The following is an 18,665-nucleotide window of genomic DNA, read 5'->3' on the forward strand; positions in this document are numbered from 1 at the left end:
ATAGCCTCGTATATACTTTTATAGTTAAACTTTTTACACTGAGTTTAATTTTCAATAAGTGGTATTTATATTCTTGGAAATATATTTTTGCAAAAATAATTTCATTAAACCAATTTTAACATATACGAGATAATATAAGAAGCTCGATTCTTCCCATTGCTTAGCCACTGCTTAGTAAAAAGTGAAGAAACATTAAAACTTCCTAGGTTTGTGTTTCAGCTTTCCCACTTACTAGCTGCATAAAATTGGGCAAGTTACCTAATCCACCTATGTCTTAGTTTCATCCTCTGTAAAATGGGATTAATGAAAGTACCTATCTTTTATGGCTGTTGTGAAGATCAAGTAAAATAATATTCACAAAGCACCTGAAACAGGGCTTGGCACATCACTAGGCATGCCATTCAATAAATTTCAACCTTATTGATATTACCTGCATCTCTTCTCATCTAGTATCAAAGAAGACGGTATCTCTACTTCTTTCCTACGATAGATATCATCTCTTCCACATGAACCATTGATTGTATATTCCTCTTTCCGTCCCCAGAGGGCCTCTTACCATCTGGTCCTCATACCATTTTCATCTCTCCTGCCACTGACTCTTTTTCTCAACTGATAAGTGGCCCCAGTCTCTAGGTCCATAAAACAAGCAATCTCATACTTCACTTGAGCTTTTCTTTCCTACTGTTCTCTTCTTTACCTCCACATTTCTTGAAAGAATAATCTATGCTACCCTCTTCCTCATTTCCAAAGTCCTTCTCAACTCACTGCAATCCATATCACTCTAATGAAACATTTTTCTCTCCCTAATATGTAAGCTCTAAGAGGGTTGGGGCTTTTCCAGTGTGTTTGTTGTGCAAGTGCTTGACAAAAAGTAGGAGCCCAATAAATATCTGTTCAGTGAATGAATTATTGACTCTGGAAGTTCACCCATGACCAACATCAAATGAGCTAATAGGCTCTTGTTTGTCTTCATCTACACAGCTCTTATAGCACTTGCCACTGTTGACCGCTTTACATTTTATTATATATAAACTCCACTCCAGTTAGTCCACTCTTCTTCTTGAAGCTACAAAAATGTCCAATTCTGAACTCTGAGGTAGGTAGAAATAAGCATCCTGTTTTTATAGTTGGGAAAATTGAAGCTGAGAGTTGTTTAGAGGCTCACTCAATGTTAACCAGCTTGCAAGTGAAGGAGGCTGAATGCAATATTAAATTATTCATATTAAGCCTAATCTAATTTCTAGCTCTCAAGGAGTGCTGAGTCCATTCTGCTACTAGACTTATAATGATATTCATGAAGAATGGACAAATATAAACATGGAGATGGCCCTCATATCTATTATGTCATTGCTGCTTCAAAAATTAAATTTAAAAATATAATTCTATCCACTGATATTTACTATTTTGCATGAGTGCAGCACTCATGATTGTTCCAGAGGCCTGTAAAAGTTAACACACTTCATTTGCCATAGGAAATGCATAAGAACGGGAGAGAATTGTCAACTAAAAAGTCATATCAATTAGTCAATAACACATTTAATGAGTTTTTACAACGTTTGAAGCATTGTACTAGACATACTCATCAAGTCTGATGTACTAAAAATCTGGTACGGTCATATGACAAATAAATAATGAATACTTAGCCAACAATATCAGTATCAGGAGGGTAAAACCAAGAGAGTGAGAATTACTTACACTCTAGAGTTCCAAAGGAAGAAACCATGTGTACTGGGCTGCACAGTTCATGAGGAACAGTTTGGGGAAGAGGAGAGATGAGAAGGGTGAGCTTGGGTGTGAGGGAAGGAAAAGCAGGAATAGACAGTCATATTTAAGGACAGACTGTCAATTAACATAGAAGAAAGAAATACCATGCTGAGGACTAGAAAGAAGTCAAAATAGGTTTCTGAGCAGAAGAATCCAATAAAAGTAAAATTTAGGGAGGATTCACTTAGTAGTTGATTGACTTATCCGGGAGATTGAGAGACATTTTAGCAGGTTGTTGCAGTAGCTGATAAGATCTGGGCAGATATGATGGGGTAGAAACAGCAGGGGAGGAGCAGGCACAAAAAGTATTAGGCCTGTAGTCCTAGCTACTCGGGAGGCTCAGGCAGGAGGACTGCTTGAGCTCAGGAGTTCAAGACCAGCATGGGCAAAAAAGCAAGGCCCTGTCTCTCTAAAACAACAACAACAACAAAAAGTACTGGAAATTAGGAAAAGAGTTTGATAAGCTATTGCCAATATGGATAGGATAGAGAGAGACATCAAAAATGGCTAAATAAATTCAAAATATTAATATAAAATAAAACCCAAGTATGGCCAGTAACATATGTAAGGGATATATTTGCCTAATGAGGTTTCTTTGAGAATTCAATATCATTGTCATTTCTCTTTATCAAATATTACATTGTGACATGCTTATTACGCTTTTTTATGTACCTACCTCTCGAAAAGTTTCACTTTTCATGTGTTGAAGTCTTAAATTTGTCAGAGGTTGCATGGTTTGCATCTCCACTCCAGTCAGTCCACTTTTCTTCTTTTTCTGAAGAGCAATGTACAATTGATATAACAGCTTTGTTGCCACCCCAGGCTTTTCTGTGATGATGCCATGGGCCACATTCTGATCAAACTGCACACCCAGAAGGTGAAGTGTTGGCTCCAAGCGAGAAAAATTATTAAGTTTGGCACTTGAAACCCTGGACAGTAAAATATTTTACATAATTAGACATTGGCATTAAAGACAACAAACATCAGAAATATTATTATCTAATATTTTGAATTATTTCATGTTCTTTTAGCCGTATCATTCCTCTGTAAAACCACTCTAATGTAAATACATTGAGATTTTTTATTGACCATGCCTACCTGAACTCCATGCATTCATTTCTCTTAAATGACTACACTAAAATTTTCTGCCCTAAATTGACAGTAGAATTTCTTCAGAAGTGTATACAGAATTCACAACACCTAAACTTGATATACTGTTCCTAGTATACAATTTCTCAAGAGATTGCATTCAGGTAGTGGTTCTAAATCTTTTGTTTTTGAATCACAGATACCTTTGAAAATCTGACAGCTATGGAACTTTTTTACAGAAAAGAAAACATACATTTATATATATAGACAAAGCATGTATAACATCTTACAGCATGTTTTTTTTTTTTTTTTGAGACGGAGTCTCGCTCTGTCGCCCAGGCTGGAGTGCAGTGGCCGGATCTCAGCTCACTGCAAGCTCCGCCTCCCGGGTTCACACCATTCTCCTGCCTCAGCCTCCCGAGTAGCTGGGACTACAGGCGCCTGCCACCTCGCCCGGCTAATTTTTTTGTATTTTTTTTTAGTAGAGACGGGGTTTCACCGTGTTAGCCAGGATGGTCTCGATCTCCTGACCTTGTGATCTGCCATCTCAGCCTCCCAAAGTGCTGGGATTACAGGCTTGAGCCACCGTGCCCGGCCTTAGCATGTTTTTGAGCCTCTTACAATCTAACCTAAAAGCACCCATCCTCTAAAAGGATGTGGAGCTGAGGAAATATAAGAGTGATTTCTAAATATGAATGAGGAGCCAGCACCACGAGATGGCCAATGTCAACAAAAATAGTGATGCAATATCTTGAATTCATGTTCTGGTCACGTGGTGTAACTTACTGTCCTGTTTCCTCTGTGTGTTAATAACTCTTTTAACAGAAATATTTAGCAACGTATATTTAGTATATTATGCTGCATCAATCAAACTTCAAATAAAATATTTTAAATTAATAAAAGAGAAACAGGCCTCAGAGGAGACAAGAAGAGATATTGCATGTTACAAGAAAACCTTCTCAGCATGAGACTAAATATACTTTTTTAAAGGTCTTCTCAGGTCCAGTTTTACAATCCGTTTCTCCACAAATCACCATACAGTTGGAGATACAACATTTGTCTATAATGACTCAGGTAAAGCAGACCATGTTTTGAGGAATATGATTGTCAAAGAAGATAGTCAAATCAATGACATGTGCTTCCATTCTCTAGAAAGGCATCTATCACCCCTTTTGATCTTCCATCATAGTTGTCCTTTCACACCCTTCCCATCCTAGGAGTCTTGTGTGCTTTGCTCACTACACATAATTGGAAAGATGTGAACTGAGAGCGATCGGTCAGAGCTTTGGTCTGGGTTATATATAACCTTGGGCTACAGATTTTAGGGGCATGCTAATTCAGGAGGGAGAGTCCAAAAGCAAACATTACCCATTTCCAAATTTTGTCAAAGCTTAGCCCTGCACTCAAGAAAAAGAAGAGGTTTCTCTTTCTCTCACTTGTATCATGTGGCTCCCAGAATGCAGTTAACAAGCCTGTTAATGTTATAGTTCAGTTACCTACTAGGGTTTAAATGTATTTTACGAACTGGCCAAAGTGCACAGGTCTAATAATACTTCTCTCTGGAAACGTATTTCTAATCAATCAAATTTGGGGAACAGAACTTGTGTGTAAATTGGTGGAAGCCTACTCTTGTTAAAGCATGGGTAGAATCAGAATGGCAGGATAATCAACAGTTGTTTTTTGAACACGGAAAAACCACTGGGACATCTTTGCTCTAGAGACAGAGCATATGAGGTAAACGATGACCTCTGAGGGAATTAAGAAATGTGTGTTAGGAAAAACTTTTCCCTCTCTAATAGCAATCCTTACTTGCTAAGAGACTACCTGTCTCCTTCCCTTCTTGCCATCTGGTGAGGGAATACATCCTCTTACAAGGCAAGTGGTAGCTGCCCTCCCAGAAATTGTCTTGACTATTTACTTTAAAAAAAACAAATCTTCTCAAGTTTCACTATTTGTGAAGGAATAAAAATATTCAAAATCAGGGAATTCTTTCAGAGTTAGATGAGTATTCTTAGAATTAAATTATTTCCAAGATGAATAACGTTATTTACAAAATATATTTCCAGTTTACATTTTAAACTAAATAAACTAAGTGTTAGATAATATCCCCAAATCATAAGCCCTGGTACCAGTTGCCTCAAAATTAGGCTATGACAAAAAAGGGATTGTTTTCTCGACCAAATATACCATTACAAAGGTCATACTCATAAGATGTACTGATCCTTGTCTTATTTAAAAGATCATCTGCCCTGGGGAGAAAAATGGGTTGTTCCAAGAATTGAAGATGGATATTTGGTTCTTAATACAAGTAGGACCCTCTTCCCACATTAAGGAATGCAGTGACTCTTGGTGAGAGAGAAAGTTAGTCCTTTGTAGTATATGACAAGCAGGGCTGTTACAAAGGACACACACCTGTCCAAAGGTGGAACAAGAGTATGAAATCTACCCTCTGTTCAGATTGCTAAGCCTTGTTCCTGGCATGAGACTGCTTCATCAAAAATGTGGCTCCTTTTTCCTTGTAAAAAGGGCTTTCTGTTCACCAAGGCCTGCATTTTTACAGTCATTTCCAGCCAGATGGGGACCCTTTTTCCATTTCACAAAAGGCCCTCTGTGGTCCTGCCTACAACAGCCACTTTGGTACACCTGAAACACTGCATCTGCGATCTGGTCAGGATGGTCTTTTAACTTTTCCATGGTTAAGCAGATATCCTCTCTGATATCTCTCATTTATTCATTGGAAACAATACTATAAGCCTGCTATGGACCAGGACAATGCTTGGAGCACAAAGAATAAACACACTCTGCAACTTTCAGGATCTTTGCAATCTAGTTGAGGGGTAAACATTCATTTATCATTCATCAAACATTGTTTGGTCTCCTTCATGTGGCAGGCACTCTGATAAGAACTGATATATAAATAAGTAATTATAACTTGATAACGATAATGTAATAAGGAAAGGGATGTCCAAAGTTTTGTTAGAACAAAGAGAAAAGGGGGACTCAATCTAAGAAAGTAAAAGAAGAGTTTAGAGAAGGAATAGATTTTTAGCTGGCACTTCAGAATAAACACAAGTTTCTCATGGTAGAACTGAAAAAATAACATTAATCTGCAAAGGTGCAAGGCATAAGAAAAACATATGATGTGTGTGTGGACCAGAGAAGCTTAGGTTAGGATTCTAGGTTAATGGGAAATGTGGCTGGAAAGGTGAATGCGGGTCACACTGAGAAGCACCTTATAAAGCCATGACCTTGAGAGCGACAGAGACCGGAACACTCGAATTTCTTAAGCTGATGGGGATATCACACCTAGAGATACAAGTGTAGAGTTTTAGCTTCATGTTGGGAAGTCTAAACAAGGTCTCTATCTGGAGAATTTACTAGGAAATGTAGGCATTCATTAATTTAAAAAAACATTGACTGAAAGTTAAATATGTACCAGGCCTCTGTTAAGCCCTAAAGATATAAAGAAAAATAACCTAACACCCCTAACTTCATGGTGTTTTGTGCAATGTGAAAGAAACACAGATGAAGAAACTGACAACAAAGTGATCAGTGTTATAAAAATTAAATGTGTAGGTTGAGTTTCTAACTTTCATAAAAGGATAGACAGCAACAACAACAAAAGGATTGGACATCTGGTTATGTGCAAGTCATAACACATCAATCTATACGTATAAGAACTCCTGAGAAATCACAAAAAAGAAAAGGAGGGCATAGACACTGACCTACCTACCCTGGCATTCTTATACCTTGGAGGCTAATCCAGCTTCTATTGGCAGCAGCAAAGCTAGGAACAGAGGGAGCGAAGGGCTGAGAGGTGAGGCAGAGTGGGGAGCCGGGGCTAACAAAGAATTTATATGTCATGCCCTTGAGGAAGAGATGTGTAATATGAGATGTAGGTATGGGTTAGGATGTTACCCTGTACACCAGAAGGTCAAGAAATTGGATGGGATTAGCAAAACAGGGTTTATTTGGTATGATAGTATAGTTCTAATCTATGGCTTCTTTTGTGTCATACAGTTACTATATATACAACTAGGATAATCTAGATTATGAAAGAATAATTCCTCTAGCATGAAAATATCAGAGATTCTTTTGCTCAGAAGTCTTATAACACAGGTGCAGCTTCATAAAGGCCCATCATTTCAGACAAACAAAAATAAGAAGTACTTGAGCAGGAAGTATCAGGTTAAAATATTATGGATTTGAAGTAGATCTTCATAAATGGCAGAGCGAGAACCTCCAAAAATCTAGTCCTCCTTAAAGACAACAATAAAACTGACAAAAAATTGTAAAAATCAACTTTTTCATAACTCTGGAAATTAGCTAAAAGCTTGCAACAACTCAAGGAGCATTTATTTAAGAAAAGTTGCTTAATAGTGGTAAGGACAGAGAGCTTTTTGTCATTTTAGCTTGCTCCATGTCCATACCCCTCTCCCTAGCTCCATGGCGGCTGTGAAAACCACCAGCAGACTTACAACCATGGCAGCTATAAAAACCAGCAGTTTAGCAGTCATCAAAGCAGCAGACAGATTTGAAGTGCCTCTGAAGTCCTGTCTTCAGAGTGTTGCTTTTTTTTTTTGAGACAGAGTCTTACTCTGTCACCCAGGCTGGAGTGCAACGGCATAATCTTAGCTCATTGCAACCTCCAACTCCCAGGTTCAAGAGATTCTCCTGCCTCAGCCTCCCGAGTAGCTGGGATTAAAGGTGCCCACCACCACGCCCAGCTAATTTTTTGGTATTTTTAGCAGAGACAGGGTTTCACCATGTTGGCCAAGCTGGTCTCAAACTCCTGACCTCAGGTGATCCACCCGCCTTGGCCTCCCAAAGTGTTAGGATTACAGGCATGAGCCACCACACCTGGTCCAGAGTGTTGCTATTTAACTATTTAACGCAGTAGTGTTGTGAAAATCCCCATTTTCACACCTTGTCATTATTTGACCTAATAGAGCTTACTCACTGAAAAAAGTCCTATCCCAAGGGTGTTAGGAAAAAACAATCATAGCAATTGTTTATAATCACAGTTACCTGAGACAGTAAAACCAATTGGAACAAAGAGGAGCCTGGCCAAAAACTTAAAAGGAAAACCTATGAATGAGATGTCTGTTAGGGACTCTGAGGCCATATGCATGTGTAGGAATGTATGGATGCCTAGGAAAGACATGAGGAGGTCCAAATCTCTCACCTTTGGCTGACTTTGAGATGTTGCATAAGCAGGAAGTAAAGGCTAAGGGAAAGTTGTAAACTGCCAGAGCATTGAAAACATGCCATAAGCCACTCATAGAGTTTCTTAGCAAAGGAAAATGTCTTGGTCCAAGGTGTTAAAAGATATCTCTGTTCAATTGCTGACCACTAAGCAAATCAACTAAAGACTTCAGGTGCAGTATACAAGAGAGAATATAGACTTCACAGAATTAGTCCAGGAGAGTTACTAAACAAACAAACAAACAAACAAACAAAAAGCAGAAGCAGCAGCAACAACAACAAACTCTGGGAATATGTGATGGTCTGAATTGACACATTATATTGTTTTAAATGTCCAATTTTCAAAAATTATGAGACGCACAAAGAAACAAGAAAGTATGACCTATAAACAAGGAAAAAAAAGGTGAATAGAAACTCTGTGGGGAAGTCTTGGACAAAGACCTGCAATGACCTATTATAAATATGTTAAAGAAAGGAAAATAAACTATGTTTATAAACCCTCTTCCTGTTTAGAAAAAAAAAAGTGCAGCTCACTGCCAGTGCTCATTTAATTTTACATAAACACATTCTATGAGGCTGAAGCAAATCTGACTAATTTTCAATGTGAAAATAAAATATAAAGACTGTTCTTGGAATTATTTCTAAATAGAACAAACACCAGAATCATCAGAATCATGTATTTTGGAAAAACTGGATTCACCAAATAAATATTTGGCCAACAACTGTTGGAGAACGATGTTAACGTTATACATAGGAATGCTATGTTTTCTAGGATTTGATATTTTTGGTGATCGATAAATACTACATTTTGTAAATGGAAATACTACTGCTAAAAATAGAATCCTGTAAATAGAATGATGCCTTTTCTTTCCAAAGTCAAAACACTAGAGCAATGCAAAAACAATAATAAAAGCAAGATATTTCATGGTAAAGTTATCTCAAGGTAAATGCTTCACCTGCAAGCACTGCCAGCTAGTGCTCTCAGGGTAAATGGGAAAATGGTTAAAGTTCAAATAAAGTATGAGAACACTGTTTCAACAAAAAGAGAGTATCAATAAAGAAACAGAAATTATAAAATTAGGAACACAGTGAAATTTTGAAGTTGAGAAGTACAACTGAAATAAAAACATTCACAATAATAGTTCAACAGCAAACTAGAGTTGGCAGAGGAAAGAATCCGAGATCTGAGAACCCAAAGATAGGTCAACTAAAACTATTCAGGAAAGGAAAAAAAAAAGCATGAAGAAAAATGACCAGAACCTCAAAACACATACATCCAGTCTAATCATGAGAAAAACATTAGAGAAATTCCACCTGAGGGAAAATCACTTCACTGGTATGCTTCAAAACTGTCAAGATAATTGAAAATAAGAAAAGTCTGTCTGAGAAAGTATCACATTCAAGAAGAGCCTAAGCAGATATGATATGATATGCTGGATGGGATCCTGGAACAAGACAGACATTAGGTAAAAAATTACAAAAACAATCTAAATGGCATATAGATTTTATTTGATAATAATATACAAATATTGGCTCATTAATTGTAACAAATGTACCACACCAATGTAAGATGCTAGCAATATGTACAAATAGATATGTACAATATAGGAAATTTCTGTATTATGTCAATAATTTTTCTGTAAATCTAAAACTGTTCTGTAACAAAAAGTTTATTTAATAATGAACAAAGTCTCAGAGACCTACAGGACATCACCAAGTATACCAATATACACATAATTGGTGAAATATATGGGAGAGAGAAAGAAAGGGGACAAAAATAATCTTTGGAGAAATAGTGGCCAAAATTTCACAAATGTGATGAAAGATACGGATCCACACATCCAAGAAGCTTAACGAACTGCAGTAGGTTAGTCACAAAGATGTCTACACCTAGACATATTATAGTCAAACTGTTGAAAGACAAAGACAGAGAGAATCTTAAAAGCATCAAGAGAAAAATAAGTCATCAAATACAAGAGTTTCTCTATAAAATAAACAGCTGACTTATCAGAAATTAGGGAGGCCAGAAGGCAGCTGGATGACATGGTCACAGTGCTGAAAAAGAAAAACTGCAAATCAAGAATTCTATGACTGGTAAAAATATATATCAAAACTGAAGGATAAACAAAAACTAAGATAACTCATTGTTAACATACCTGCCCTATAAGAAATACTAAAGGGAATCTTTAAGTCCTAAATGAAAGGACAATATTCAGTAACTCAAATCACATGAATAAATTTTAAAGCACGTCAGTAGAAGTAACTACATAGAGTAACATAAAAAATAGTTTAAATATATTTTTGTTTGTAACTATTTTCTTCTCCTTATCTGATTTAAAAGTTAAGTGCATACAGCAATAATTATAAAACTGACTTGATGGGTTTAAGATGTAATTTGTAGGACAACAATAGCATAAAAAAAGTAGGAGACAATTGAGCTACACTGGAGCAAATTTTTTTCTATACTAATGAAATTAAAGTAGTATTAATCTGAATAGTTTGATTTAAATTAAAATATTAATTGTAATCTTCATGAAAACCACCAAGAAAATGACTCAAAAAATACAGTAAAGGAAACAATAAGGGAATTAAAATGGTATTAGAAAATATCTAACACAAAAGAAGGCAGTAGTAGAGCAGTAAAAAAGACATAAAACATATACACAACAAATATCAAAATTGCACACTCAAATCTTCCTTCATAATTATATTGTAAATAAATGGATTAAATAACTACAATTACAAAGAGGGAATTGGCAGAACAGATATACAATCCAATCATATGCTTTCTACAAGAAAATACACTTTAGATTCAAATACACAAATTTATTGAAAGTAAAAGGATGGAAAAACGTGTATCAAGCAAATAATAACCAAAACAGGACTAGAGTGACTATAGTATCAGGCAAAATTGACTTTAAGAAAAAAAAAAGTACTAGTTGATACTAAGAATATTTTATATTGTTAAAAAGGTCAATCTCTCAAGAAGACATAACAATTATAAACATATATGCATCTAACAATGGAGTCACAAAATACATGGAGCAAAAACTGAAAGAATTAGAGGGAGAAATAGACGATTCAACAAGAACAATTTGAGACTTTGGCTCCAACTTTCAATAATGGATACAGCAACCAGGCAGAAGAGCAGTAAGGAAATGTAAGACCTGGATAACACTATAAACCAACTGGACCTCACAGATATCTGTAAACACTCTATTGAACAATAATAGAATATACATTCTCTTCAAGTACATATGAAACATTTTCAAAAGGAGAATATATGTTAGACCATTTTTAAAAACAGCTTCAATAAGTGTTGCAGCTCTTTTAGAATTTGTCTAGCTGGTTTTACAGGTTTTACCAGAAACCTCTCACCAAAAAAAAATTTCATTAAGTTTAAAGAGATTGAAATAACTGTGTTGTCCAATGACATTGTAATTAAATTAGAAATAAGTAACACAGCAAATTTGGAAAATTCAAAAGTATGTGGAAATTAAATAACATCCTCCTAAATAATAAAGAATCAGAAGAAATCACAAGGGAAATTAGAATATTAGTTGAGATAAATAAAGACGCAAAATGACATACCAAAACTTACCTGATACAGCTAAATCAGTGCTTACAGGGAAATTTATAGCCATCAATGCAAATGTTAAAAAAGAAAATCTAAAATAAAAAAGTTAACCATCCATAACAAGAAACTACAAAAAGAAAACTAAACCCAAAACAAGCAGAAGTCCAGAAATGACAATAAGAACAGAAATAATAAAGCAGCTGATATGGTTAAGCTTTGTGTCCCCACCCAAATCTCATCTTGAACTGTAATCCCCATAATTCTTACATGTCTAAGGAGATACCTGGTGGGAGGTATAGGATTGGATCATGGAGGCAGCTTCCCCCACGCTGGTCCTGTGATAGTGAGTTAGTTCTCATGAGATCTGATAGTTTTATGAGGGGCCCTTCCCACTTTGCTACTCACTCTTCTCTCTCCTGCTGCCTTGTGAAGAAGGATGTGTTTGCTTCCTCGTCTGCCATGACTGTAAGTTTCCTGAGGCCTCCCCAGCAATGTGGAAGTATAAGTCAATTAAACCTTTTTCCTTTATAAATTACCCAGTCTCGGGTATATATTTATAGCAGTGTGAAAATGGACTAATACAGTAACTTGGTACCGCAGAGAGTGGGATACTACTATAAAGATAATGGAAAATGTGGAAGCAACTTTGTACCTGGGTAACAGGCAAAGGTTGGAACAGTTTGGAGGGCTCAGAAGAAAACAGGAAAATGTTGAAAAGTTTGGAACTTCTTAGAGACTTGTTGAATGGCTTTGACCAAAATGCTGACAGTGATATGGACAATGAAGTCCAGGTTGAGGTGGTTTCACATAAGATAGTATAGTATTTGTATATAATCTATATACATCCTTTTGTATATTTTCAATCATCTCTAGATTGCTTATAATATCTAATACAATGCCTGCATATTACTTCATTCTTGTGGATTCAATGTAGTACTCAGTTTGTGACAAATACAAGTTTTTCTCTTTGGAACTCTGTGACTTTTTTTTCCCAAATATTTTTGAATTGCAAGTGGTTGAATTCATGGATGTGGAAATCATGGATACAGAGGGCCAACTATATTTGAGTTGTTTCTACTTTTTGGCTATTAGGAATAATCTGCTATGAACATTGTGTTATCACGTGGATAGGTTTTCATTTCTCTTGGGTGTATACCTACAAGTGGAATTGTTGGGTATGACAGTCTATGTTTACCTTTTGAGGCACACCTAAACAGTTTTTTCAAGTGCCTGAATTAAATTCGCACTAACATTATGTGAGGGTTTTGATTTCTCTATGTCCTTATCATCACTTGTTATTGTCTATCTTTCTGCCTATAGGCATTCTAGTGGGTGTGAAGTGGTATCTCGTGATCTTGATTTGCATTTTCCTAAACACAAATTGATATGGTTTGGCTCTGTGTTCCGACCCAAATCTCAACTTGTAGCTCCCATAATTCTCACATGTTGTGGGAGGAACCCAGTGGGAGACGACTGAATCATAGGGGTGGGTCTTTCCCATGCTGTTCTCATGATAGTGAATGTGTCTCACAAGGTCTGATGGTTTTAAAAACAAGAGCTTCTCTGCACAACCTCTCTCTTTGCCTGCTGCCATCGATGTAACATGTGGCTTGCCACTCCTTGCCTTCCACCATGATTGTGAGGCCTCCCCATCCATGTGGAACTACAAGTCCAATAAACAACTCTCTTTTGTAAATTGCCCAGTCTTGGGTGTGTCTTTATCAGCAGTGTGAAAATGGAATAATACACTAATGATGCTGAGCATCTATTCGTCTCCTTATTAGTTGTGTGTTAGCTTCTTTGGTGAAATGTCTATTCAGATCCTTTGCCTATTGTTAAATTGGATTGTCTTTTTATTATTGAGTTATAAGTGTTACTTATATATTCTAATATCCACATGGAGATGAGGAACTTATTGGGAACTGAAATAAAGGTGATTTTGCTATACTTTAGCAAAGAGACTGGTGGCATTTTACTCCTGCCTTAGAGATCTGTGGAACTTTGAACCTGAGAGAGATGATTTAGGATTTCTGGTGGAAGAAATTTCTAAGCAGCAAAGCATTCAAGAAGTTTGCTGCAGGCATGGAGCCCTCATGGAGAACTTCTGCTAGGGCAGTGTAGATGGGAAATGTGGGGTCAGAGCCCCCAAACACAGTCTCTAGTGGGGCACCACCTAGTGGAGCTATGAGAAGAGGGCAACTGTCCTCCAGAAACCAGAATGGTAGATCCACCGACAGCTTGCACCATGCACCTGGAAAATCCACATACACTCAACACCAGCCTGTGAATGCAGCCAGGAGAGGGGCTGTACCCTGAAAGTCACAGGGGCAGAGATTTCCAATGCCATAGGAGCTCACTTCTTGCATCAATGTGCCCTGGATGTGAGATATGGAGTCAAAGAAGATGATTTTGGAACTTTAAACTTTAATGGCTGCCCTATTGGGTTTTGATATCTGTAGAGGGTCCAGGAACCAATACCCCAAGAATACCAAAGGAGGATTGTATCCATCAATTGATAAATAGATAAACAAAATATGGTATGGTGTATCCATATAATAGAAATTATTCAGAAAATAAATATAAATGAAGAAATACTGATACTTGCTAACATGGGTGAACCTTGAAAACATTATCCTAAGTGAAGAAGCCAGTCACAAAATGTCACAAATTGTGTGATTCCATTGATATAAAATGTGTAGAATAGGCAAATCCATAGAGACAGAAAAGTAGATTAGTAGGTGCCAGAGGCTGGATGTTTAGATGGTGGTGATGGTTGTGAAGATACTAAATATGTGAATATATTAGGTGAATTGTGGTACATAAATTATATTTCAATATAGCCACTAAAAACAAAAACCATTGTGAATTTTTTATTAGTAGTTAAGTTCTATTTTATAGTTTTAAACCACAAATAATAATACTAATTGTCTACCCAAAGCACTATATGTTGTTTCACTTCTTCTCTTAAAAGAAGGAACAATCAATTAACAAAACAGGAAGAAATCTGGTGTAAAATAAGTCCCCTTTAGAGATGAGGTCTTGCTGCAACCACATAACAGTCTCTCCTTTGTACTCTTGAGAAAATAAAAAATGTATGTGCCAGGAAGGAACAATTTCCATATTAATGGTTCTGCTTGGGTGTTTGAGGTTTGGAAGGGATCTTATGATTAATGATTCTTTGAAGTTAACTTTGGATTTTCCAAATGCCAAAGAAATTAACTTTTCTTGAAACTGAAGAGTAGGCCAGGAGTGGAGGTGCATGCATGTAATCCCAACACTTTGGAAGGTTGAAGCAGGAGGATCACTTGAGCCCAGGGATTCAAGACCAGCCTGGGCAACATGGCAAAACCCCGTCTATACCAAAAATACAAAAATTAGCCAGGCGTGGTGGCATGCACTTGTAGTCCCACCTATTTGGGAAGCCGAGGCAAGAGGATTGCTTGATCCCAGGAGTTCAAGTTTGCAGTGAGCTATGATCACGCTACTGCACTCCAGTCTCGGTAACAGAACAAGACCTTGTCTCAAAACAAATCAATAACAACAACAACAAAGAATAATCTCACTAACCTGCTGTCCAAAAATTCTGAAAAATCATCCTGAAGTTCAAACTTGTATAGAACTTCTCCAAGTAGAAAGCCACTGGAAAATGCCTTTGCAAATGACTTGGGACCTGAGTTTCAAAACATTGAGATAAAAACCATGAATACAATGTTGCTCATAGAGCTAATGATCCCTTTAAATATACATACACTAAAAACTACACAATTTAACTGGAACTCAAAATGCTATGAATATATTTCTAGAAACGTCTTTTAATAACCAAAGGAAAAGGTTGACATTTAACATAGATATTTTACAAAGATCCCCAAATAAATATAAATCAATAATTGATGAAATACAAATTTTTGAAGGAAGAGAAAGACAATGGATAAAATTTTTTTAAAAAATGCTACCAAAAAAATTTGTAAATAACATTAGATTAAAAACCAGCCTTAAAGATATTTTATAAAATTATACTCTAATACTTTAGTTGGATAACCCATGCAATCTAGTGGCCAAGTGAGATGCAAGCTAACTTCTTTTAAACAAAGACTTCATTTTAACCTGTAAAACAATGGAAAGTTTACTAAAGCCATTTGCATGTTCTTAAATAAAACCTCCTGAGCATAATCAAACTTCTCCTTCATGGTTCAGAGGGGACACTATGGCCCAGTTATTGTCCCATGCAATTATGGAGAGATAGCCCAGGGAAAACTGACTTTGGAGCCAGAGACATCTGTCTTGGAATCTTGGCTCTGCCTCTTACTAGCTGTGTGACATTGGGCAAGCTGCTTCATCTTCCTGAGTTTCAGCCTCATGTCTAGAATAGAGATAATCATATCTATATCTGATCTCAGAGAGCTGTTTAATATTAATAGCTCTCTTATGCAGTAATGTTTGAGAATTGCTGGATACCATGCCTGCCACATAGTAGGCACATAATGATAAGTGCAGAATTTTTTTCTTTGTTTTTTTTTGATGGAGTCTCACTGTTGCCCAGGCTGGAGTGCAGTGGCATGATCTACAACCTCTGCCTCCCAGGTTCAAGTGATTCTCCTGACTCAGCCTCCCGAGGAGCTGGGACTACAGGCGTGTGCCACCACACCCGGCTAATTTGTGTATTTTTAGTAGAGAGGGGGGTTTCACCATGTTGCCCAGGTTGGTGTCGATCTTTTGACTTCAAGATCTATCCAACTCAGCCTCCCAAAGTGCTGGGATTACAGGCATGAGCCACCACGCCCAGCCGAGAAAAAAATTTTTTTTTAAGTGTTCAATAGAATTTGCTTTTTTTAAAAAAAAAAATGTTCTTAGTTTTGAGTTACTTGTATTTTTCTTATAAAGTAAAATATATAGAGTTACATGGTATTTAAGGATTATATATAAAATAAATTATATTATCATAGACCAAAGCCATCATCTCTCAAATCACTTCAAAATCCTCCACAAACATTCAACATGCTTCCATCAGGGTCCTTTAGTTAGCATCGGTTGAAATATTATATGTCATTCAGTATCACAAATTCATTTTTACCAGATTCTTCTATTTTACCTGTCTGACTAATAATGAGGTGGCTAGCTGACCGTGAAGAAATAACATTCCTTCATGATTTGTAGACGTGACGCTTGGTTGTGTAGTTGCAGGAAGGTGAGCTAAATTGCTCCATAACAGCCACTGCACAGTCCACACTCCAAAGATTACACCATATTATGATACTTTTTTGCATATCTGATGCCAGACCACAGTTTTCCCTAAGACTTTCTTAAGATCTGTTCTCAAAACCCTTTAGACTCAGAGGAATACCCCAATCCTTAAGTTGAGTCAATACAATAATAAAAGTAGTTTAAAAAGATGTCAATGATTCCCATTGATTCTATTTATTCAGGGTGAGTTCTTGAACTGTCTAGAATTAGAATCTATTAATTATGGTTACATAATTTTTATTTGCAATAGAAAAAATAAAAGGTAAAAAACATTAAGGGGAAACAGTGCTTTTGTCTATAGATCACTTTAGCAATAGGTAAAAAGAAATGAAACTTTTATAAGCTCTAGGAAAATGAAAGCTTCCAATCACATAAACTTGTGTTCAGCTATATAGTTCATGTGAGAACAGACACATTCCATCTATTCTTAAAGTCCACAGTCTGGCACCTATTAGTGGAGTTTAGCAAGCTTTTCCACAAACAGACCAGTTTTATCATCATTTTAAAACTATTTAGGGCAGAATGATCTCACTCTAAACCCATGATACATTCTTTCAGAGTTGATGGTTTGATGCCCTTCCTATCAGTCATATCTGTCCTTCCAAAGCTATGTCTTAATGTGAAACACTGAAGCAATTCTTGAGAAAATATAGTTAGAGAACCGTATGTCCCAAAGCTTCCAGCAGGAGAATTTGAAATCCATGGCATACCTGAGCTTTATAACTCAGCTAGATCTACTGTACCGCCTGGAACACCTTACAGCACAAGTTAAGCTTGAGCTTCATAACCTAGGCAATGATGTTTTCTGACTTTAATGCGACACCACTTGAATATCATAATGCCTTGTGATGCTAGTAAAATGAGGATTGGCTTGATCTTATACCAAATGTCATCTGTTATTCAGCAAGTGTCTTCCGGCTTCATACCTCAGTAGTCTTTAAAGCAACTGAAATCCAAAGGGTTCCTTCTGCTCCAATGGGCCAAAGTGTGCCACCTCCTCCTGTGTCACTGCAGCTTTCTCCTTCCCTCACAGACTCCAAAGCTCTCGTTGCCACCACGATCCTCAATGTGCCACCCAGGGTGCTCTAGCTGTGTCTTTCACCTCTTCTCTCTGTTGCTTCCTTCCTTCTGCCTCTTCCCTTCTCTCCTCCCTAACCTATCCCTATACTTCCCTTAGTTTTCTAAAGAGCCACTGGACCTAAAACCATTATTCATCTATGGATGTACGTGTGTCTTTCTCTTCCTATGCTATCAGGCTCGTGTCCCAGTTTTTGGCTTATTGCTTTCTGTTCAAGAGCTGTTGCTATGTTACCTTCAGGTAATCTCTTTTCCTTCCTGCCTCCCTCTGGGGTTTGCACTGTGCCTGTTGTTCACGTTGACTGAATGCTGAAAGTCTAGCCCAGGAATAACTGGGGAATACTAAATCCCTTTCCTTCATCTTCAATTTGGCTGACAAACGGTCTGTAGCAAACCATTTTCTACAAAAAGGTAGCCAGAAAAATAAAATCATTACCCATTTCCTTTGAAATGGCATGACATATTAATAAGGCAATTATGATATGGATGAAATAGAAGTATTTATAGTATAAAGGTTAAAGAAGGATAGTAAACACTTATGTACTTCATTATCAGAGTAGTTTACAACGAATAAGCAAGTACCAAAATATCTGTCTGAAGTTTTTTATGCATAAGACACTTCAGATTTCCCGTGTGCCACATTAGCAGAAACTAGAACAATGAATGAAGAATATAGCAAATGAGAAAAGCAACAAAGGGGAAACTTGGAGAA

At 36.8% G+C, this 18,665-nt stretch overlaps 1 protein-coding gene, 1 long non-coding RNA gene and 1 other non-coding gene across 10 annotated transcripts in view; 2 read left to right on the forward strand and 1 right to left on the reverse strand.

Moving 5' to 3' along the window:
• Positions 1-18,665, reverse strand: part of LOC105473062 (sperm flagellar 2) — a 366,010-nt gene that overhangs the window by 157,592 nt on the left and 189,753 nt on the right. For all 8 annotated transcript variants that reach the window (XM_011726675.3, XM_011726676.3, XM_011726674.3 and 5 more), the window contains 2 exons: positions 15,203-15,305; positions 2,441-2,693 (listed from right to left, as the gene is read on the reverse strand). In XM_011726675.3, the coding sequence (XP_011724977.2) occupies positions 2,441-2,693; positions 15,203-15,305 (356 nt within the window). The remainder of the gene's footprint in view (positions 1-2,440; positions 2,694-15,202; positions 15,306-18,665) is intronic.
• LOC139363906 (uncharacterized) overlaps positions 1-18,665 on the forward strand; it is a 236,171-nt gene that overhangs the window by 41,001 nt on the left and 176,505 nt on the right. The gene's annotated exons all lie outside the window — the stretch shown is intronic.
• On the forward strand, positions 11,373-11,433 carry LOC112425110 (U7 small nuclear RNA). Its single transcript, XR_003016120.1, has one exon. It is a non-coding gene; the product is annotated as a U7 small nuclear RNA (small nuclear RNA).

This window comes from Macaca nemestrina, chromosome 6 (assembly GCF_043159975.1).
Source record: "Macaca nemestrina isolate mMacNem1 chromosome 6, mMacNem.hap1, whole genome shotgun sequence".
NCBI lineage: Eukaryota > Metazoa > Chordata > Mammalia > Primates > Cercopithecidae > Macaca > Macaca nemestrina.